A 24,124-nucleotide genomic window follows, 5' to 3' on the forward strand; every position below is an offset into this window, starting at 1 on the left:
TTGTATAAATGCTTTTAGAATGGATGCTCTTTACTATGTTGTATATTTTATATTGTCCTTTTGAGATCTGTCAGTTTTGATGGCCAAATTGTATAACTGTTCTCATGTTTACATTGATTTTTTATTGTAATGCTTTTATGAAATGAAATATTTCGAAATAAAGCTATACAACGACAACAACAACGATATAAGTACCTAATAAATAAATGACCCCATGGACAAAAAAGGCCTCAGCACACAAGCATCCTTTTTGTTGCTGCTCTCTATAAATCCTTGATTGATCCACAGTGAGTGATTGCAGCTGTTAATGTTTACTGGGAATGGTTTCCCCTGTCTTACATTCTTATAGTGTTGTCATCATGTCATATCAGGAGTTAATTATGGCACTACAAAAAGCATTTTACTGACTTGCAACAATAACATGGAGCATATTAAGATAGAAGCATATGGTTAACAACTGCAATGGCGAAATGCCTTCTAAGTGCCTTAAGTTGTCTTTCAGCACAGACCAGCAGTGACATCTCACGTGTTGACATTGGCAGCCATCCCACACTGTCACCACCCTAGATTTCGTGTGATTCTTCGTCCACACATTTGTATTACGTCTTTAAATCGAAAATAGGATTGTAGACGTCATTATCTGTCTTACATACAAGACTGAACCAATGTATCGAATTCTTTGAATGTTTACTTATTGAACCAGATCAATGAGCAGGATCGATTCACACAATTTGTAGCACAAAAAGGTTAGTTTGATTTTCATTGATATGATTGTATTACCACAATCCTTCAAAATATATACTACTGTCGGCCAATCATATGCTTGATTAGTAATCGTAGTTCTGTTGAGATGACATGATACAGGTCTGTATGTGTATCCAGATGTTTCTATGCTATGAATATGAAATGTGTTTTGGGATGACTTTGTTTCCCAGAATGCATTCTTTTTAAGTGTGTTACTCCACGCTGTATGTTTTTAAGATATGAGCATCTGATTATGTATTGAGACCAGCTGTAAATGGCTGCTTCAAGCTGCAGTGGCAGGCCTGAGACATGTTTAAATGGGTCCTTTAGTGGGTACCATGAGGAGTGCTGTTGCCCCGTAGTAGAGTTCAATGTACATGCCCTGGGTACACCTAGCACCAGATACTAGGGACTTACAAGTAAATTAAATATGACAATTAGCTGTAGGCCAATGTTACCATGTTTTACGGAGAAAGTAGAAGCACTTTACCACTGGTCAGAAGGGAAAAAGTGCACAAAGTCCTAAAAGTCAACAAAAATGAGTTCAGAAAAGGACGGTAGAGGAAGACAAAAATCTGGAGTGACCCTACAGAAAGGGCCACGTCCAGGACCTTGGTTGTCTTTGGTGATGATTGGCTCAGGATCACTGTTGACTATCTTGTAATAGAGTGTAGCGCCAAGAGGCCTGTAGTTTTCTCTTACTTTGGTTCTGTTTGGTGACGATCTCGAAGACGTCTGAGACAGGGTCACAGCTGACTATTGTTTAACAGAGTCTAGTGCCCAGATACCCTCAGGTTTGTTCTTTTCTTGGTTCCATCTTGATCTCAAAGGCGCTTGGGATCAATGTCACAGCTGACTGTCTTGTAACAAAGTCTAGAGCCCAGAAGCCCAAGGTTTTCTCTTACCTATGTTCTCTTTGGTGATGATCTCGAAGATGCCTGGTAGCTCCTCTGAATCCCGGGTATCTGAAAGAGAAAGGACATTTCCAGCTTCATATCAGCTGCTTCTGCACAGGAATAGGTGGATTGAGAAATCAATTACAAAAGATGAAGTATTCACTCGAACCAAATGTGCATCTGAGTCTTCTTTGCACTAACTGTATTTCTGCCAACTCTCAAATATGTTCATAGATATTGTGTGGGAGGGGGTGAAATGCGCAGAGCTAGGATATATGTGTCAAACGAGGAAAAATGTGCAGGACCATCTGTCTTATGGAATCTCTTAATGACGTCACAGTGGGCGTGGCGTCGGACGGCTGGGGGGCATCCGGTTTGCGCAAGCGTGGAATTTGCACGCACGGCAGGGGAATTCCAGCCGCGCCCAAAGGTTAATGGGTAACTTTCTAAATCTGTTCCCAAATACCGGTTGTAAATACACAATGGAGAGGTTCGATCAATAAACTGCTCCATTTCTTTCACCCAGCCAATGGTGCTTGGGGTTTTGCTTCTCTATGGACGTTTCTCTCATTCTCACTTTCCTTTCTTGGCGACTTCTTTTTGCTTATGGAGTCAGTAGTGTAAATGCTCCCCCTTTCATCCTCACACCTTGTGACTCATAGCAGCATTATATTCATGCACTTGGCACAAAGGCACATCATACTCTCTATCTCTTTGTAAACCCACAAAAAGCAAATTAAACGGATTTAGTAGATCGAACACGTTGCAGCCGCCAACCATGCCCGAAATATAGCGCCTGGTTAGGTACAGGAGCTATGCTCAAGTTTAAACATATCCCGATCGTAAATATACTTACTGTTTTTCTCAAGTCCACCGACATTCTGCAAAAGAGAAAAGTTGCATTTTAATCACCTAATGTAAATATGAGGATTTTAGAACTTTAGCTAACCCTAAAGCCATGTTTTAAAAGATTAAGTAAAATATAGGTTGAGCTTTATGTCATAATATCAAAACAATAAATCTTGATCTGCAATGGCAAGGGCTACAAAACATCCCCTTGCACAGTATCATCAAGGTAAGAGTATTTTGGGGAGTGGAGAGTTACTATTCCAATGCCCCCTTGTTGACTTTCCTTGTTGATACTGTGCAGCTGATATCTTGCTGTCAGTATTGTGGCAGGTCGATATTTAAGCGCCCCATGGTGTGGTAAAACACTTTGGCTCGTGGCCTGGTTTGTCCCCTTGTTTCAAGCACTCTGGGTTGCACAGATGTCGAGGTTAAAGTCTGTGGTTGATGCACCTATTTGGAAGCTGACAACTGCTGAAGGAACGTTTCGGAAAAAGTTTCACAAGCACAAATGGCCTTCAACAGCACAGATGGCTCCGGAGATATACAGAGTTCTCTATAATTTAACAGAAGAGTCTAGGGAGCTGTCCTTAAGGTATCTCAAGTAGAACCATCTGATGTCTGCACTATTCCTGATTTGGGTGCAAACTCCTCTTTGTGCCTTAATAGTAATTCCAACTTGTGTGCTAATCTCTTCCCCTCAGGATTTTTGGAAAGGTAGATTTATTGACAGTAAAAATTGGCAGAAATCAAGCAGGCACACTCCACAACATCTGTATGAAAGTCCAACATATTTACACCTCCTGACACATATGATTTAGGCATCTCCCACATTCCTATACCCCAAAGGCAGAAAAATGAGCACATTGTCCAATAGCCATCCACCGTGTAAATACCCACTAAATACACTACCACACAGGACCATTGCTTACAATGAGCTCAGTTTGATCCAGGAATAACATGGCTCAGTCAGCGACGTGTGCATCTTGGTGGGATACAGACCCAGAATGAGTACCTTGGAACTGGAAAATGTCCTGGGAGGTTCACTACAACCACCCATCCCAAAGTCCTACTCCTTATAGGATTTGTAAAATAAGCCCAGGTGGAAATCATACTTTCAAGTCACTTCAAATTTGATTGACACTTATCACCTGTCCAAGTAAGCTGACCTCTTTTCGCGGTTCGAACGATAAGGTGCCCACGGCCAACGGACCGATACCTCACGAATGCTCATGGAAAACTATACTGTTCCTCAGATGTGCCTCTAAGATTACTTTTGGAGTCTAGACACGTTGTGTAGATAACAATGGTGCAGCAGCTCTAGGGGTGCTGGAGGTGTGCAGGCCTCGCGTATGTAATTCTGTTGCTGATTTACGCTACTGTGCAGTTGAGCTATCTGTGAAGCACGCCTAAGAGGCATTACATATATACAGAGCTACGTAATACTGTCACTTATATACCCTCCTGTGCTCTCTATTAAGCACACCTGAGAGGCTTTACATGCACACAGTATTCTCCTGCACAGGTACACCTTTAGTAAAGCACACCTAAGCAGCCTTACATGTACACAGGGTTATGGAATACTGTCACTGATATACTCTCCTGTACGGGTGCATTTACAGTGGAATACACCTAAGAGGCATTACATGTGAACAGGGCTGTGTGATGCTGTAGGAAGGTGGCTACCTGACTATGGTTACCCCAGATTTTTTTGCCTTGTGTTTCGCTGGTTTTCGACTTAGTTGGCCTGGTTCCCTGCTAATCAGGGCCCCAGGCTATCTGCTCTCTCTGTAAAATGGATTCCATGTACCCTAGGTACATAACTAGATTGGCTTGGGTAGTGTACAGAGCACTATTGGTGCCGAGGGCATAGGTGCATCCAAGGCCTACCAGGGGCTGCAGCATAACTTTTGCCACCCCTGGCTGGCTATCTAAAATTGACACAACTGGATGATCACTCAGCTGGGGCAAGGTGGTGTAATCACCCCTTGCTTAGATATAGTATGCCTATATCTAAACCTATCTGGACACATATAAACCTATAAGCCACTCCTATGGCAGGCCTTAACAATCCTGGAGGCAGAGTGCTTGGTTTTATGTGAGATGGTGCTCTAGCATGAGCTGAGCCTGTCTGCAGCTGTCGGGAACAACTCCCTAAGCTGTTCCGGGATAATGCCATACCATATACTATTAAGTGCATTATAATCCTTGCGGTTATATAGCAACTTTGGTTTGGCTTTATCAAAACATGTCGTGTAAGGTGTCATACGATTTGGAATACTACCCCCTCGCCAGTTCTGACGACGGGGGTAGCATTCCACCCCTCTAGAGGGAGAAGACAGGCTACTTTACTGAAACGCGGTTGATTGAGCCTCAGATCCACAAAATGGATGCTTCTGCCACAGACACGAGTCTGACCTCCTGCTGCTGACCGAAACTCAGCAGAGGAGGCCTGGACAAAGGCTTTCCTGTCCCAGGGAGGTATTACACCACCCCAGACAGGAGATAGTGGATTGTAGCAGGGAGGTTTGAAAGAAACCAGACACTGCCTGGGGAGCACAAGGGTTCCCCTTGCATAATCCGGCAAAACCGGTTCTGGGGCACACCAGCCCCAGTCCCAGCGCGGCCTGGATCAAAGGGAAAGGGGTGTATCCACCCCCTTCCTGGATCCCACCCATAGGAGGGGACCTAGCAGGTAATCCAGCCCCCTAGATTGGTATAAGAATGGGACCAGTGCCAACGCACTCAGATTATCCTGATGAAACATTTGAAACGAAACTCTGGACCCTTCAACATCCTACTCAACGTAGAAGACTGAAGAATCTCCCTTGTGGTCAAGGAGTGACCACCCTGTGCAAACAGGCACCATCCAGCACCTCGACGTCTGCTTTGTTGCAGTTCCTGCCCAAACTCGAGCGACAGAGATAAACGAGATTAAGCTTGCCTGCCTTCTTACAGCCTGATCCACAGTCCCTGCAGAGCTGAGACCCGTGGAGGCGACCGGAAGCGTGGGGCACTCCATCTTGAAAATCAATCAATCAATCAGTGACACTTATAAAGCGCGCTACATACCCGTAGGGTCTCAAGGCGCTGGGGGGGGGGGGGGGGGGGGGGGGGTGCCGCTACTGCTCGAACAGCCAGGTCTTCAGCTTCTTCCTGAAGGAGAGGTGGTCTTGGGTCAGGCGCAGGTCGGTCGGGAGGGAGTTCCAGGTCTTGGCGGCCAGGTAGGAGACGGACCTTCCTCCTGTAGTCGCTCTTCGGATGCGGGGGACGGCGGCGAGGGCGTGGTTGGCTGATCGGAGGTGGCGTTTGGGAGCGTAGAAGTTGACTCGGCTGTTGAGGTAGCTCGGGCCTTGGTCGTGTAGGGCTTTGTGTGCGTGGGTGAGGAGGCGGAAGGTGATTCTCTTGTTGTTGTTGTTGTTGACGGGGAGCCAGTGAAGTGAAAAGACCACGAGACGCTGACTGTACAGCCCATGAGTGGCCCTCGAAGCTGTACACCGGGGTTTGAGAAGCCCCAACCCTGAGCCACTCTTGCACTGAAGCTCACCCCTCTACACTCGACGAGTGCTGCGTGGGGCCCTTCTGCTTTCTTTGGCTTGACGTGTTGACCCGGTCACTTGCCAGCTGGCTTGTGGCCCCTGTGCCGGCGAAAACCTAAATACATCTTGTGATTCTGGTTGCTCCAGACTTGCACCCACTCCTCTGAAAAGGAGCACCCGCTCTGACCCTCCTGGTCCGAGTGAGAAGCAATCTTCCAGGCCTGCGTGGATTGCTCTTGCCAAGTGTTGTTTGCTCCAATCTTAAAGCCGACAGCGCCGACAGCGCCGACAGTGAGAGCCTGCGTGGGACAGCTCGTGACCTGCTCCTGGACGTCCCAGATGCCCCAGAGCCCACATGGGAGCGGAGAGAAGCTCCTCGACAACCTCCTGATTTCCTTCAACATTGCCTGGTTCCGTCCTGGTTCCACCCTGGTCACTGCTGAGTGACCCAGACTCTGTCCCCTCTGCTTTCAGGTACTTTTCTACTCTGATCCACCCTTGGATCCCACCGGACACTTCTCCTTCACATCGCCTGCAGTATCTTCAGCTTCAAGCACCAATAACCTGCGTGACGAAACCCGACGCCACTTTGACCCTATGCACCCGCTTCCTGTGGGTGAGGTAACTCAGCAAAGCCGGTGTTCCCACACTGGTATACACCTCTAGGGTCTGTGTCTAAAGTTTTGTCCTTCTAGGTTCAGCGGAAGTATCCTTAAACTCTATTTGTGTAACTTTTACGCACCATTGGCTTTGCATTGGTGCATGCGTGTACTTTAAGCACTGCACCCGAATCCCGCGGGCTTTTCCCGACTTCAGCATTGCTTGTCCTGACTGCTCCCAGCGATTCCCTAGGCCCTAGGCCTAACCACTGTTTGATTGGTATCTCTTATACCACTTTCTTAATATATGGTTTGAGTGGCCACCCGCCCTCATCCATAATTGTGTAACTTTCATATGTTATACTGTGCTTTTGATTTAACGCTTGTGCCCCTTTGCTCATAAAGAGTACTGGGGATTATTTTAGAAATAAACACATATTTTTATAATATATACTTGTGTGGTGTCCTTTCATTTGATATTACAGGATTGTGATTGGTAAAACAGCTCGCTTAACACGACCTCTTGAGTTTAGACTTTAAGGCTGCTTAGTCTATGCTACCATTAAGATAGGTTGTCTATAAGGTTGACTACAACCAGACACCATAAGGGATTGTTTGGACTGATACAGGGTGGTTCCAGAATTGGAAACAGCATATATCAGGCCAACTTCTCACAGATGCTGTCACTGATATACTCTCCGTAGAGGCATGCTCTCTGTAAAGCACACCTTAGAGGAATTACATGTACCTAGGGCTATGTAATACTGTCACCAATATACTCTCCTGCACAGGGGCGCTCTCTGTGTAGCACACCTGAGTGGCATTATATGAGCACAAGGCAGTGCAATACTGTCACCGATATACTCTGCTGCACAGGTGTGCTTTCTGTGAAGCACAACTTAGAAGAATTAGTTGCGCGCAGGGTTAAGTAATAATAGAGTCACTCAGATCCTCTCCTGTACAGGTGAACTTACTTTGGAGCACACCTTAGAGGTGTTAGATGTACACCAGGCTATGAGAGACTGTCATTCATATACTCTCCTGTACAGGTGCAATGCAGACCTATATATTATGGTTACGGTGGTTCTTAGCTTTGCAGATGCCACCGTAGTCAGGTGAGGTACATCAGAGAGGATGTATGTGTACAAAGGTCTCGCTAACACTATTACTGCTGCTCTAATCTACACAGGTGTGCTTACAGGTATGCACACCTGAGAGTTTACACCTGCACAAAACCATAAATAACACTAATAGCTCTCACTTGCAGAAGTTTACTGGCAGTGATGCACACCAGACAGTGGTGGCTCGCAAAGGGCATGCTGCGGGCAGTGGGGCAGGGCAGGGGAGGGGCAGGGTGGGGGGGGGGGTAGTAAACGTGGACATACGACGGAACAGGGAAACGTAATAATTACTTTCCTCCATTCCGTCGTATGTCTGTGCATGTCAACACTAGACCCCAAAATAGACTCCATGAGCATGCAGGTAGGCTACCTACGAGAAGATCATAAAAAACTGAAAGATAGATTCAAAAACTCTGCATATACCTTAGCCACTCCAAGACCCACAGTCCTAGATACCAACAAACACGTCCAAGCATTAAAAGACAAAGGGAAATTCCTGCGAGCTTGGGTCGATGACCAAGAAGGGGAAAAAAAAGAAGGGAGATTGCGACAAAATTATGTTCACATAGTGGGTTTGCCAGAGAAATCAGTAGGCCAAAGCTTTGAACTTTACTTGGAAGACTGGTTTGTTCACACCATCCTACAAGGGAAACAATCAACCTTCTCTGTGGAAAGAGCTCACATGGTACCCGGAGGCCCGCCTCGTCCAGGCACTCCACTCCGCCCGGTGGTAGCCCACCTATTTAACTACTGTGACAGTGACCACATACTCCAATCTACAAGGGCTCGAGGTCTGTGGATAGTAAACAGCACACCGGTACACATTTATCCAGACTATTCATTAGAGGTGCAGTGCCATAGGTCCTCCTTCCTGGGAATAAAGAAATCCTTACTAGAGCACCACATGAAGTATGTCTTGCAGTTCCCTGCCACACTTCATACACAATACGAGGGCACCACTGCTTTCTGCATGACACCAGATGAGGCATGAAACTGGAAAGGCCAAAAATGATTTTCTGTCTCGCATACATCAACAAAAGGATTCACTTCTCCATGGCAACAACAGAAACGCCTCAAACCTCGCAACAAGCATGGACCACAAGGCCCCTCAAGTGAACAAGCATCTAAAGAGCAGGAAAAAGCAATGAAAGACATAGAGAGACATGCTAGAACTCACTCTCCCTCGGTAGCAGAGAGCCGACCAGATGGAGTACCGCCATTGACAGAATCACAATTGGCTGAGGTACTAGAAGGATGCCACAGACATCTGAAGAACTGATGTAATGAACGAACACCAGCAGGTTTGGAAGGGGGCAACCACACACTGCACATTAACCACAATAGGTGAGAAGGTAATGCTGTAATAATACTGAACATTTAAAATAGATCACAGGGGATATGATCCACACAGGCAGGAACCACAGTCAAATTAAAGAAAAAACTCCAACGCTTTCAGAACGCCTCCGCCCAACTCATCCTAAACATACCCCGCCACAATCACATATCTGGTCATCTGAAAGACCTCCACTGGCTCCCCGTAAACAAGAGAATAACGTTCCGTCTCCTCACCCACGCACACAAAGCTCTCTACAACCTAGGACCTAAATACCTCAACACGTGCCTGACCTTTTATACCCCCACCCGCCAACTACGATCGTCCAATCAAGCCCTCGCCGCGATTCCATGCATACGAAGAGCTACCATGGGTGGAAGATCTTTCTCCTTCTTAGCGGCCAAAACCTGGAATTCTCTCCCCACCCACCACCGCCTTACACAGAACCACCTCTCCTTCAGAAAACAACTCAAAACCTGGCTGTTTGACAAGTAGCGAGCACCCCCCCTCAAGCGCCTTGAGACCCTCTGGGTGAGTAGTGCGCTATACAAATTTTAACTTGACTTGACTTGACTCTGAACATTACCTGGTGACCCCCAACAATACCGTAACTCAGTGATAAATACGTTGTTCTGGTTTTGGATTTGAGTTTTCCTTATTACAGCATTTAAGTGCAAATGGTCGGTCCTCCATTGATGTACTGGCTTGGGAAAGGGAGTTGGATATTGTTACTAATGATTATTTATTGTTTGTGTAAAAGAGGAGAATTTTTAATCTACAATGTATGGAGTTTCTTCAATAGCATCCAAATGTGTGGGTTTGACGGGTGGGCGGAAATTGCGGGAGCGATATACACTAGGACAAATCTGTATTTGCCAATATGACCTTAATGAATCAGACACAGACCTCCAATATAATACTGTTGACTTGGAATAGCCAAGGTTTAGCAGGCTACACTAAACAAATGTTATTGAGTCTATCAATATCTGTGGAGACCAAAAATGACTAAAGCATTGCTACAAGAAACACACCTAACAAACAGACACTGGAATCCACGCCTTAACACTGGTGAGGAAATTAAATAGAAACTACTTACTCTGGCTATGCATTGAGCATTGATATGGATAGGAACTGGCACACTGCTAGAAATTTCACACACTTGCGTTGGCCCAGACGGCTAATATGCTACACTGGAGGGGTTACTCTATGGGCTCCTGTTGTTAGTGATTTCACTATATGCACCTAACTCGGGTCAATCGACGTACCTACAATCTCTGACACCAGCATTACTACACAATCCATTAGCCCTGACATATTGGGGGGAGACTTGTCAAACAATGGCTCATCTCCACCACTGTAGGGCGCCCACTAGATTAAACTCGCCCATCATCTACGGGCATGGGCAGATAACCTTATTGTACAAGAATCATGGCAAAGCCTTCCTCCTACCCTCTGGGAATTTCATACTGCCCTGGACTGCATGACTGCCACAGCAGAATAGATCTCATATAAGGCACGCAGGAAGCTATTGCCAAAGTATACCGAGCAGAATACCTTGGCCACACTCTATCAGACCACGGCCCCCTACTACTACAACTAACATGGGGAAGAAGGAAACCTTGTATGCCTACATGGCACATGGCACTGGTGGCGCTTCAAGACACCATACTTTGCTCTTTCCTGTAAGAACACTTTAAACGTATTTCCGCAACAACATAGACACTGCTTGTGGGGCCCAAACAGAATGGGATGCATTTAACATAGTATTAAGAGGACATATGATAAATGCCGTTTTTGGAAACCGAAAGACCCTCCATAAAGAATTAGCCACCTTGGAACTGGAGATTCGAGAATGCAAGCGAGCATTGCCTAGTGACTGAGCATCTGCGACCACCTTAGAACAGCCTAGATTGAAACGCAACAACACTACAAAGACTAGGAGCTCTAGACTACAGAGAATACCAAGCTAGTAAGCATGTAGAGGGGGATAAAGCAGGCCGCCTATTGGCATGACTACTCAAAACCGAATCACCTTGGACTCCAATCACAGCCACACATATCAAGGAGGGAAATTTAGTCAACACTCAAGATGTCATTATGCCCAAAGCCCCCCCTGAGAACGATCCAAAACAAACAAAGTTATTCCTTAGAGAACCGAAATTGTAGGTGCCATCCAGCAGTTGAAGAGCTGCAAGACCCCAGGAGCAGATGGTTTTCTGATAGAGTTCTATATAGCCTTCCACACACAATTAGCTCCCTGATTGCTCCAAATATATACTGACTCCTATAAGACGGGCGTACTGTCCTCCTCACTCTGTGAAGCCATTCTGGTGGTGCTACCTAAGCCAGGTAGAGACCTATACCAGGCATTTTCTCCCAGGACTCACTAAAAGATCATCCAAACGCCAAACCTTAAATACATTCCTGGACCTCTCCTTAGGATTAGACAATCGTCGACCAGCTATGTTTCGGAAGTCCCCCATAGCCCCATCCATTCGAGTGTGGCCATGCAAAACCCTGGTTTCTGAGCTCGAGATATCACGTGACAATATACCAGGGCACACATTATTACCTGACACTCCTGACTGGCAAGCCTATCTAACAGTAGTTGAAGCGAAGTTGTCGAGGGAACCCGCAGCACTACGCGACACTTTAGAACCAAACAACAGATATAGAAACCTATGATATGATGTAGACCACACTCCACATCTTATAGACGTACTATAATTCATACACTGCTCCCTGCAACTGGAACCTCAACTGAACCACTGCTAAAGATGTAACACAGAACTCACACAATAAACAGGAACCGACTAAATAGGCTAAAAAACCCACTAAGGGGTACATTAACTACACAAATTGTGCCTCTGGTTCTTCTTCTTTTTATTTGGTTGGTTGATTGCTTTATTTCGATATGCATATATCATAAAAGCAGTACAAAGAGTAAAAGCAGCATGTCGAAAAAGTGTGACTGTACATTGAGAATAAAAAGAATAAAAACACATTTGAACATCATAAATTAACTAAAACAGAATTAAATTGATATGGACAGTCTTTTAAGTCAAATCAACCAAGCCCATTTTCAAAACTTGGAAATGGCGCAAACAATGGGAGGGGCTGTGTTGGTTAAAAGGATCCGGAGGGCGACCGAATGCTGGCGAGTGCCCAATTCTCTGCAAATTGGTTTAAGCCATCGTGATCTGGGGCGCCCATAGTCCGGACATTCAAAAAGAAGGTGTGGCACCGTCTCTGGTTTGTCAGGACAAAGGGCACAATGGCGTGATGCGGGCTGGGAATTGTTCCACCTAGAGCAGAAGTCGGCAAGGGGTAGGGTTCCTAGCCGGAATTTAATGTACAAAGACCGGTCCATGGCGATGGTAATTAAGTCCATGTAGGGCTCGAAGGCAACAACATCTTTTATTTGCAAGAAGGCTGCGGTGGCTTTGCAGTGCTGCTGATTGCCGATGCGCTTCGCAAAGACCCATTCCCAGTAAAGTTTTTTTAGGGACTCCTTTGGGGGGGCTGAGTGACTGAGCCAACAGGAGTCTAGACCTAGATCCCCTAAAAGTTGTTTAATTTCCCGGAGCCATTTAATCTTGTGCCAACCGTCGGAGCGCATCACCTCTGCTAGTCCGTCAGCGTAGGGTTTTAGCTTGGAACCCTCCACAGGCGAGCCCAAAGCAGGAGAGGTCGGAGGCGTGCCTGGTCCCCAATTGATTTACAGCCTACATCCATTAGGACTGGGAGTGTCGGGCTACTCATCGGGATGGCAAGGAGGTCTTTAATGAATTTGTTCTCGGCCTTGCTCAGTGAATCCACTTTTCCTAGGCCCCACAGTTCAGCTCCGTAAAGTGACGCAGATACAGCTCGGGCTTTATAAATGTCTATTAAAGGGGCAACACATTGTTTGGTTGAATTATTATACTCCTTAAGGAGGGCCCCCCCCCCCCCACCCTTTTGTGACCAATTGTCATTTTGTTGATGTGGGCGGACCAGCTCATCGCATCACTTAAACGGATTCCCAGGTAATCGAATTCTGCCACTCTTTCAAGGGGGGTGGAGTTCAAGATAGGGGGACGGCCAAGTTTACGAGGTGGGTGCATGACTAAATACTTGGTTTTGTCCACATTGATGACTAGTCCTCTGATAGTGCAGAAGTCCTGGAAGCGGTTCAGGAGTTTCTGGAGACCTTGGGGGGTTTTCGAAATGAGGAGGGTGTCGTCGGCGAACAGCAAAGTTGGAATTTTTACGCCTCCCAAAGTGGGAGCGTCTGCTGGTTCGCCGAGCAGGTGCTCAACCACCCCATTAATGTAGAGAGAGAATAGGGTGGGAGCCAGGACGCAACCCTGCCGCACTCCCCTCTCGACCCTGATCTTGTCGGTCTTTTCCCCATTCAAGCCCCATCTGACCTGGGCATAGGTGTTGTTATGCAGATTGATGAGGAGGTTTAGGATGTACGGAAGCATCCCTAGGCCATGTAACACCCTCCAGAGTTCCTCCCTAGGAACCAGGTCAAAGGCAGTCTTCAGATCGATAAAGGCCAGGTAGAGACTGCCTTTGCCTAGCTCCACCACCTTCCAGTACAATAACAGGAGCCTGAACACTTGTTCGATCGTTCCGGTACCTGAACGGAACCCGGCTTGCATATCAGACAGAATGTGGTTGTCGTCCACCCATTGTAAAATCCTTCCCAAAATGGCTTTCCCCGCCAGTTTCTGACTCGAGTCTATTAGGCTTATGGGCCTATAGTTCCCAGGTAAGTCCCGGCAGCCCTTTTTGAAGATAGGGACTACCTCTGCTCCTTTCCAGGAGTCTGGCACAGATCCTCCCTCGATGATTGCGTTAAGAAGGGCCGAGATCAATACCCCCCATTCTTCAGGGTAGGCTCGGAGGATGTCTCCTGGGAGACCGTCCGGGCCAGCTGCTTTTAATGGCACCAAAGTTTTGATCTGCTTTGTGACATCCAGAACGGAAAACAAATCCAGGTCTCGGTCTAAGGTGTAAGGAGGGAGGATGAAGCGATCATTGAGTGGGCCTTCAATGGCGGAATAGAGTTTTTGAAAGTGGGAAAACCATGACTGAGCGTTGATGCTACAGGTCCTCAGTGTGTCATCGGGACGGTTCCTGTTTCCCACCAAATCCCAGAAGCCTTTGGCGTCTTTCCCACGACTGGCAGCCAAGAGGTCCTGCCAGTAATTATCCTCCCACTCCTTCTTGGCATTTTTTTGGCAGAGTGAATAGTGCCTCCTGGCCTCCCTAGTCCTGGAAGGTATTTTAGACTTAACCGCTTCAATAAGAAGCGACTTCGCCTCCCTACACTTCTGATTAAACCAGCCCTGTCTAGCCCATGTGCGGGGTTTTCTCCTGTTAATACTAGCTGGGACTACGAAAAGGTCACTGATGGCCTGGGTTATGGTGCAGAGCCTACTGGTCACCTCCAACAAACCATCCTCACAGGGGTCAAGGTCATCTAGAGCTGCAGTAAGAAGCTGCCTGATGACAGAGGTTTTCTCCTCTGAGAGCGACAGCTTCGCCCACTTTAGCCGACGTCCACAGTTAGAAACTGCTGACAATTCCGGGGCGGGATTACGAGTGGTTCTGGTCGCAGTGCTAGATAGCCACCTATGGGACAAGGTGAGCGAGAGGAGATTGTGATCACTCTCTACAGATGGTATGATCACCATGTTCTTTACCATGCTCCACAAGTTTACGTCAAGAAGAAAATAATCAATTCTTGACGTGTGTCCCGGCCTATTATAAGTATGGGCCCCTGCTTTATCAGAACCAGTCCTGCCATTAGCAGCCCTCAGGCCAAACTCCATAGTTATGGAGTTAATCTGAAGGGCCACTTCTGTCCACTTTTTGATAGGGCTAAGTTCTAGGGACGGTATCCCCCACCTAGTGTCATGTTCCTCTTGAACTTGTAAAATTTCGGAGTCCAGGGGCTCAAAGGTGCAATTAAAATCACCCGCCACCAGAGTGCAATACTTGTAAGGTGACAGACGGAGCAGGGCTTCAAGGCAAGTTATGACTGGGGATTCTCTACCCCCCTTCGTACCTCGGGCATAAATGTTAAAAATGTTTAAGATAACTCTACCCTGAGGGTTTTTCAGGGAAATGTTGAGGAGGTCCTGGCATTTAGTGTCCCGCTCCACCACCCTGCAGTTGAGTTCAGAGGCCACCCAGATGAGGAGGCCGCCTGAAGGGCGACGCCTACCAGTTCCTGCTTGGACAGCTGGTAAATAGTGGGTGGAGTATCCTGCCTTGTGTAGGGGCTCCTTACTCCAGGTTTCCTGGAACAGGCATATGGAGTATTGCTCCACAAGCGTATTCCAGTCGGGCAATGCCAGCTTTCTCTCGAGGCCTGCTACATTCCAGCTGAAAACCCTAAGGGATGGGTCCGTCACAGCCGCAATGCTACAGGTCTCGACATGAGCAAGTGAGTCCACAACACCCTCAGTAGAACCAACTGGGGGGTCAAGTAGTGCCCTCGCCTCCCCTAGTCCCCTTGCAATCTCAACGATGACCTGGTCTTGTGATGTGGTCGGAGGGCTATGAATTTCAGCAGAAGGGGAGGACTCGACGTCGGGACTCCAAGCCACCAAAGCCTCCTCAGGAGCGTCACGGAGTCAACAGCCCCAGAAACCCCAGTTCGGTAGTGGTGGAACTGGATGGGACTGTGCTAGGGTAATTCCTGGGAAAAATTGACCATGGACGTTGTTTTGGAAAGGGGGCCCGGGATGGATAAAAGGGGTAATCGGGGCCGGCCGAGGGTAGAAGAAGGATAGATCAACTGCATCGACTCCCGGACCGGCCACGGTTCGCCCTTGGGAGCATATTGAATGGGCAGCTCTTGTGTCTTGGAAATTGACCACCACGCAGTCTCCCTCAAAAGGTTTTTTCCCGTGTCCAATCCAGCCCACCCTGCGCACCCCAAGAATCAGGCCATCCACTCCCAAAGGAAGGGGTCTATTGGTTTTCAGCCAGTGGATGACCTTATTCTTTAGCGCCTGGTGAGTTTCCTGCTGTGTATCTTTTAGGGGGGGAACTTTGGTGAGAACAACAACATACGGGTGGCATTCGGGGGGGAGATTAACCGGGGGGCACTTACGTGTCGGATTCTGCGGGGTGGCCACTGTAGAGGGATTTTTAGGCAAAGTGGTGGTAGGTTTGACCTTAGAAGGTATCGCTACTCCGCAGGTTTTTGCCAGCGCAGCCGCCACAGGTTGCAATTTTGGACCAGCCCCTCCCTTCTGTTGTTTCTTATGGGCAGGATTAGGCGCAGATATTATCGCTGCTGGGGGGGAGTACCGTGCACTTGAGCTGCATGAATGGAAACACTCGGCCTTGCCTGCTTCGCACTGGCCTGGGAAGCTAAAGTTGGTGCTTTCCCGGTAGCCAGTGTCTTGGCTGGCAGTGTCGACTGGACTCCAGATGGTTGGCTCACTGGAACCCCTTTGCCAGCATTCCTGTCTGTATTGACCTCACTAGGCTTTGGCTGTAGTTTCAACAAGGTTTTCAGGGAGAAAAAATTGTCCCTGGTGACCTGTTCAAACTTGTCAAGCCTGTCCCCCAGGCTCTTAACTTGGTCAAGGAGTGGAATCAGCAGGGACTTTACCAGTTTCTCGAGGGGCTCGAGTGAGGATCCCTCGTTTGGTGGAAAAAGTATTGCCGGGACCAAGGGGGGAGGTGGCGGGGAATCGGCTGCAAGCTGGGGGGGGCTGGGATTCCCGAGAGATTCGGGCCCTCCGGAGTCTGAGTGTGAAGAACCCCTTTGAAGCTGTTTCCTAGGACGCTTGTAGAGCGTGGAGTAGCTTCCCTTCCGAGTATTGGTCCCCCTTTTCCTTTTCCTGTGCACCCGGGTAGGTCTAATCTGGGGCAATGATTTTGGGTCGGGTGAGGGAACAATAGAACCAGATTGAGACCTAGTACCGGGAGAGCTAGCTATAGGATGAGCGGGGCCGGAATCTACAACCGCAGTGCAAGGACTGCTGGGGGGAGAAACTGATATCAGGCTTTCTATCCTGTCTATTCCTGCCTCTAACGCTACAATATGTTGCTCCCCAGATAGGGACCCAGGCGGAGGTGCAGTGGGGATAGAGGAAGTTGGGGACAAAACATGTGCCGCAGCTCCCAGGGAAGAGCGTTTGGATGGAAGGAGGTCAAGTGAGAGGCGGCGTTCCGTCATTGCAATCTCCTTTTCAATGACGGCGGCCACCCTGGTGATGAATTTGTCCATAGTGCCAATCATCGTTGAGCCCCCTGAATCACTTTCTCTACCGCCCCTCAAAGCTTTGCCGGAGCGAGTTGACATGATGGCTACGGGTCCCACAGGTGAACTCCGGGGTCTTAGACCCGAGGCAATAGATGTAAGGGGGGTGGCCCAGCCCAGCCTCTGTCAGCCCCTGACTGCCACAGACTGCCACAGACTGCCCGCCCTTTGCTCGGGCTTCGCTCGGCTTCCCGCTCGCGTCCCGCTGAGTGGTTACCAGTTGATTTTGTGCCGAGCGTTGCGGCCGGGGGCGTGTCTTGCTGGGGGCGTGGCCGTGCACACCTGTGCAGCGCAGGGACTCCTGGTCTTGGTAGTCCCTGCAGCTCGCGCCTTCAGTTGACTCAGATGTTCCCTCCTCCTCCTTTCTCCAACCACAGCTGATCGCACTCCAGTGGCCTCGACCCCACGCCTCACGCCGCGCAGCGGCACCCGCGAAGCGGGTGCTGCAAGCTGTTACTACGCGGGGGGGCGGTCAATCCCTCCAGGGATACGGGGAGTCCAACTGGGAGGCGGAAGCAGAGTGGCGTTCCGGGCGGCAGCAACCGGTGAGTTCCTCAGCACAAGGGGTCCTTTTTATTTGTTAGGCAACCAAAATATTTCTAAAAATGTATTGTTACACTTTGAGTGCAATGCATTCCCCAACCTAGGATTGGTTACTATATTTATACCCCTCTATCTTTTGCTTCTTGAAACCATTGTATTGTGAACACTCAAGGTGTAAATGTATAAATTCTCCTGATCTGCGAGACTGGCTTTATCCTTTAGAAAATAAATAAAAAATATTCAACCAAAAAAAACCACACTGTTACATCAGCAATAACAAAGAACCATATATAGCACTGTCACTGTGGCTCTCACCTGCACAGGTGTACTTACAGTGATGCACACCTAAGAGTCTACAACTACACAGAACCATAGGTAGCACTGTTGTATCAGCCATATAATACTAATAATGCATCTTTCATCTACACAAGTGCACTTAAAGTGATGCACACCTGAGAGTCTACACCGACACAGACCACATATAACACGGTTACTGCAGCTCTCATCATCACAGGTGTACTTAAAGTGATGCACACCTGAGGGTCTACACCTACACAGAACCATATCTAACACTGATAATGCGGCTCTCATCTACACAGGTGCACTTAAAGTGATGCACACCTGAGCGTCTACACTTACACAGACCCATATCTAACACTGATAATGCGGCTCTCATCTACACAGGTGTACACACCTGAGAGTCCACACCTAAACAGAAGCATATATTTAACCCAATTACTGCAGCTCTCACCTGCACAGGTATACATACAGTGATGGACACCTGAGACTCTACACCTGCACAGGACCATATATAACACTGTTACTGCAGCTCTCACCTGCACGCAGCTCTATATACCATTGTTGAATGGGTCCAGTGGTCGAAGTGGGAAAGAAAAAGTAGGGGAACTGTGGGTGGAGAATCAGGGGGGCGGGAATAACCGAAGATTGAATCAGTGGGCTGAGTCAGGAGTGTGGCTAGAAATAGCAAAACATACCAATTTTTTGCACGTTTAGCATTTCACTGACCAGTTACAGCTTATAACGTTATTTAATTAAAACAATAGATAAACATGTTTATTTGAGGTTTAATTCAGGAAAAGCAAACACTCATAGGGAATACAGGTTTATGTAAAGCGTGTGAAATGAAAGCAGGAACAACATGTTAACTTAATGCTTTTACTCTCATTGTTCAGAAATCCATGATTATTTTTTGTCTTGTAGGGACTCTTCAGGAGAATAAAGACTCACTCAAACCCACAAAGGCTCCCTCATTTTCATGTCAGCCAGCTAGCTGCTCACTCATAATATAGAAAAAAGAACAACTGGTGGACAGAATGCAGAACAATGTCATACATTCACCCCAGTACAGAGATCTGGGCCTAAATCCATTGTTATTTTGCTCACCATGCCATTCCAGTTTGGAGGCAGCCATATGCAAATCAATCTTGATCCTGCACCCAATGGGAACAGTCCAGCCTGAACTGCCAGGCCAGGTCCTCCCTGGACTAGAAACAAGCATCCTAGACCGGTTTCGGGCTTTCAGCCCTCATCAGCCAGGATAGCTTGATTCCAATAGCATGGAGAGCACGGGACTCATGTCTGAGCATACCTGTCCCACTCGGGGTGACAAATGCAAAAAGAACAATTGATGGACAGAATGCAGAACAATGTCACACATTCACCTCAGTACAGAGATCTAGGCCTAAATCCATTGTTTTTTTGCTCACCATGCCATTCCAGTTTGGACCCAGCCATATGCAAATCAGTCTTCATGCTGCGCCCAATGGGAACAGTCCAGCCCGAACTGCCAGGCCCTTTGTATTTAAGAGTCCTTTCATTCGGGAAGTGAACACAAAGCATTACCCACAGAACTATGCACATAACATATTGCTCTTTGATATGCATGGTACATGTTCTTTGCAGCAGGCATATTACCCCATTGCGCTACCTTAGATGAGTAAAACAGCCACTAGACAAAACATGCTCCCATCTCTCTCCAGCAGGTACATTGATGACCAATGTTCACTGCTCCTGCCCCGTTCACTGCTCCTGCCCCGTTCACTGCTCCTGCCCCGTTCACTGCTCCTGCCCCGTTCACTGCTCCTGCCCTGTTCACCGCTCCTGCCCGGTTACCACTCCTGCTCATGCCTAATCACCGCTCCTGCCCTGTCACCCCTCCTGCCCCGTCACCCCTCCTGCCCCGTCACCCCTCCTGCCCCGTCACCTCTCCTGCCCATCACCTCTCCTGCCCATCACATCACCTACCTGTCATGTCACCTGCCCGTCACTTCTTGTGCTGGGTCACCTCTCCTGTCCTGTTGCCTCTCCTTCCAAGTCACCTCTCCTGCCCCGTCGCCTCTCCTGCCCATCACTTCTCCTGCCCTGTTTACTGCCCCTGCCCCATTCACCGCTCCTGCCCCGTTCACCGCTCCTGCTGTGTTCACCGCTCCTGCTTTGTTCACCGCTCCTGTCCCGTTCACCGCTCCTGCCCCGTTCACCGCTCCTGCCCCGTTCACCGCTCCTGTCCCGTTCACCGCTCCTGCCCCGTTCACCGCTCCTGCCCCGTTCACCGCTCCTGCCCCGTTCACCGCTCCTGCCCCGTTCACCGCTCCTGCCCCGTTCACCGCTCCTGCCCCGTTCACCGCTCCTGCTTTGTTCACCGCTCCTGTCCCGTTCACCGCTCCTGCCCCGTTTACCGCTCCTGTCCCGTTCACCGCTCCTGCCCCGTTTACCGCTCCTGTCCCGTTCACCACTCCTGCCCGTCACCTCCCCTGTCCCATGACCTCTCCTGCCCTGCCCTTTCTGCTGCCCGGTCACCTTTCCTGCCCAGTCACCTTTCCTGCCCAGTTACCTCTCCTGCCCAGTTACCTCTCCTGCCCAGTTACCTCTCCTGCCCAGTTACCTCTCCTGCCCAGTCACCTCTCCTGCCCAGTCATCTCTTTTTCATGTTTCCTCTCCTGCTCTGTCACTGCTCCTGGCCCGTCACATTTCCTACCCCATCACTTTTCCTGTCCCGTCACAGCTCCTGCCCATTCACTGCTCTTGTCCGGTCAGCACTCCTGCCCGATCACCGCTACAGCCACATCACTTCTCCTGTCCCATCACTTCTCCTGCCCTGTTCACTGCTCTTATCCGTTCACTGCCCCTATCAGTTCACTGCTCTTGCCGGTTACTGCTCCTGCCCATTCCTTATCACCGCTCCTGCCCCTTCACTCCCCTGCCCCATCACTTCTCCTGTCCCATCACCTCTCCTTCCTGTCACCTCTCCTGTCCCGCATCTGATGCACATGTTCCCAAGTGCTGTGCAGCCTAAAAGCCGTCTGTTCCCATTCACAATATTTATTGTGCCTCACTGTAGCGAGGATGTTATATCTGGGGATTCTTTGGAAGATTAGGATTTCGGGCCTGCATACTGTGTGTCTGATATAATTGCACGTAGACCAGAGAATAGCGCGCAGCCCTACTGAGCTGCCAATAGACCAGAGAATAGCGCGCAGCCCTACTGAGCTGCCAATAGACCAGAGAATAGCGCGCAGCCCTACTGAGCTGCCCATAGACCAGAGAATAGCGCGCAGCCCTACTGAGCTGCCAATAGACCAGAGAATAGCGCGCAGCCCTACTGAGCTACCAATAGACCAGAGAATAGCGCGCAGCCCTACTGAGCTGCCCATAGACCAGAGAATAGCGCGCAGCCCTACTGAGCTGCCCATAGGCCAGAGAATAGCGCGCAGCACTACTGAGCTGCCCATAGACCAGAGAATAGCGCGCAGCCCTACTGAGCTGCCCATAGACCAGAAAATAGCGCGCAGCCCTACTGAGCTGCCCATAGACCAGAGAATAGCGCGCAGCCCTACTGAGCTACCCATAGACCAGAGAATAACGCGCAGCCCTACTGAGCTGCCCATAGGCTCCTGGAAGTACAACCTTGTTTACTTATGTTTGACTCAGTTATTTAGTAGGCAGTCAGCAGATCAGTGACTCAATGCATTCATGGCAAATGTGCCTCGTCAGGGCGGCAGCATTCTCGGAGCCAGCTGTTCTTGAACAGGTAACTTTGGTTATTGTACCAGAGTAGTTTCATTTTACAAGGAAACCCCCAGGGCTCTGCTAATGGCGGAAAAGCGGACTTTGCCATTTCACTGTAAACGCCCAATGATGTGTAAAGTCTCCACTGATGTGTAAACTCTCCGTGCACTAAAGATATCTCTGCCACCCTTTAACCACACTCCCCGCTGGCCCAAGGGCTTCCTAGAAAGGCATCTCCCAGGCGCATTGTCATTCGAAAGGAGATAATCGACCTCAATCGGAATGACAATGGGCCTGCCCTCTGTCTGTGCGCGCTCAGGGAGGGGCTGCTGCAGCCTCTGGAGCTCAACAGAGAAGTGCGAGCAGCCCCTGGAAGGTGAAAGGAAAAGCTTTCGTTTGCCGTCCCGGGACGATATTTTGACAGAAAGAAGTAGGGGAACGGACTGAAATATTTTTTAGAAGTAGGGGCACGCCGTGCCCTTCCGTCCCCGTCCACTTCTACCACTGAATGGGTCTCACCTGTAAAGGTAAGCTCCAGCAGGTGCTCAGCAGACACACTGCGACCAGGGCCCATCCTCCGCCGTCCATCCTCGGGTTCTGGGCAGTGCTCAGGTCACCAGATGCTTTGTTGACCCCGGAAATAGTCCTTTATTTACCGATAAGAGGTTGCGCATCCTCCAATCAGCTCCCAGTCCCAAGGATGACACCTCTTTCTGCACAGGTCACAAGGCGTGTCTGTCCGAGAGAGGATGCGCTGGGATCGCCTCTGAGATGCCACCGCCAAAATTATAATAAGCAGCTGTTAAGTGTGGAAAATGTGGATTGTGACAGACCCTGCACCGTGATATATTATCGTTTGAAAAACGTTCACTCTGTTGATCTTTCTTGTAAGAGGGTGGATTTGTGATTGGACACAGTCGCACCTCCCATGTTTGGCTCCTCAAACAACAACAAAACTCCTCGAGGCACCGAAAGACCCGCATTGTAGATCACTGGAGACACAAAGTGCATCTGATGAGCTGGACTTGCGTCTGAAGAGTGGATTTAATTTTTCAAGCAAAGTTAAGTAGCTTTGTACACAGGCCCGGTTCTAGAGGGTGGGCCGGGTGGGCCAGGCCCACCCAAACGTGAGCCTGGCCCACCCTTCGGCGTCGGATTGGCAAGGCGGGCCCAGGGCCCAAGGCTTGTTGTGAGCCTCAGTGTTCGGGCTTGCTCTCTGGATCCGAGCTCGAGAGGCTGCTGCAGCCCAGCACAGATTTTCGCGGCCCATTGTCACATAAAGAATGACAATGGGCCAAACCCAGCAGGCACAGCATGTTGTGGGAGCTCCCCCCCTGGCCTTAGGGTATGACAGTGAGGCCTCACCACGGGAGATGCTGCTACTGTGGGCCAGAGTTTTCACTTCCCTTGGAACAGGAAGTGATGGGGGCAATAAACAGTGTTCTGCTCCCTCCCAGTGCTTAATTTGTAAAAAATTAAGTCCCGGTGCTCAATATTTTTCTTAGAGGGTGAAGCCACTTTTTCCAGTTGTCCGCGCAGCTATTCCGGGCACCACTCAATTGCACCATTGTCGTGACCAAGCATTCAAAGTCTGTCCTGTGCCTCTGCTTTCGCAGCCTACCTCACTCAGTTCAATAAGATGCCATCCCTCCCTGATGCAATTATTTAATGGGGGCGCAGACACGCTATATTAAGCAGGCCAGGTGATGAATAGATTAGAGAGCAGGGCACAATTATTTAGTTGGCTGGACAATAGGGCATGTTAACTTCACTAGAATGATAAACAGTACACATTCATCATGCTTAAACAAGGGGGGCAGTCTGTGGAGGCATGCCACGCAGTCGCCCAGCTAGTTATATTTATTTTGAACCAGGCGAAGGTGTATAATGATATCCAGAAAGGATTTGTAAAGATGTGTACTCAACTCCCATCCAGGTAGGAGTCAGCGGAACATTAACAGTGGGTGCTGTGAGACATGCGGGCTCAGTCTGATGCTGGTGTGATACATGCAGTGCAAGCAAGTCTGGCGCGTATAACATTTGTGTCTGCTACGTACATTCAACTCTCTTTACATAGATAGGTGCATAAAACATGCAAACATGTAGAAACAGTATTTGTGGCGTCCTTTTGTTTGGCATTTTATGTTTTACTGGGCGCTTTCTCTAAGAGCTAAAAGGTGCAATATGTGAGCACAGATAATTTGC

General features: G+C 48.8%; 1 protein-coding gene across 1 annotated transcript in view; it reads right to left on the reverse strand.

Moving 5' to 3' along the window:
- Positions 1–22,584, reverse strand: part of LOC147729336 (embryonic protein UVS.2-like) — an 88,012-nt gene extending 65,428 nt beyond the window's left edge. Inside the window, exons 1-3 of the mRNA XM_086959622.1 lie at positions 22,439–22,584; positions 2,497–2,521; positions 1,650–1,709 (exon numbers count right to left, since the gene is read on the reverse strand). Of these exons, the coding sequence (XP_086815748.1) occupies positions 1,650–1,709; positions 2,497–2,521; positions 22,439–22,507 (154 nt within the window). The 5' untranslated portion in view covers positions 22,508–22,584. The remainder of the gene's footprint in view (positions 1–1,649; positions 1,710–2,496; positions 2,522–22,438) is intronic.
- Between the last annotated feature and the right edge of the window lie 1,540 nt (positions 22,585–24,124).

This window comes from Lissotriton vulgaris, chromosome 2_2, assembly GCF_964263255.1.
Source record: "Lissotriton vulgaris chromosome 2_2, aLisVul1.2, whole genome shotgun sequence".
In the NCBI taxonomy this organism is placed as follows: domain Eukaryota; kingdom Metazoa; phylum Chordata; class Amphibia; order Caudata; family Salamandridae; genus Lissotriton; species Lissotriton vulgaris.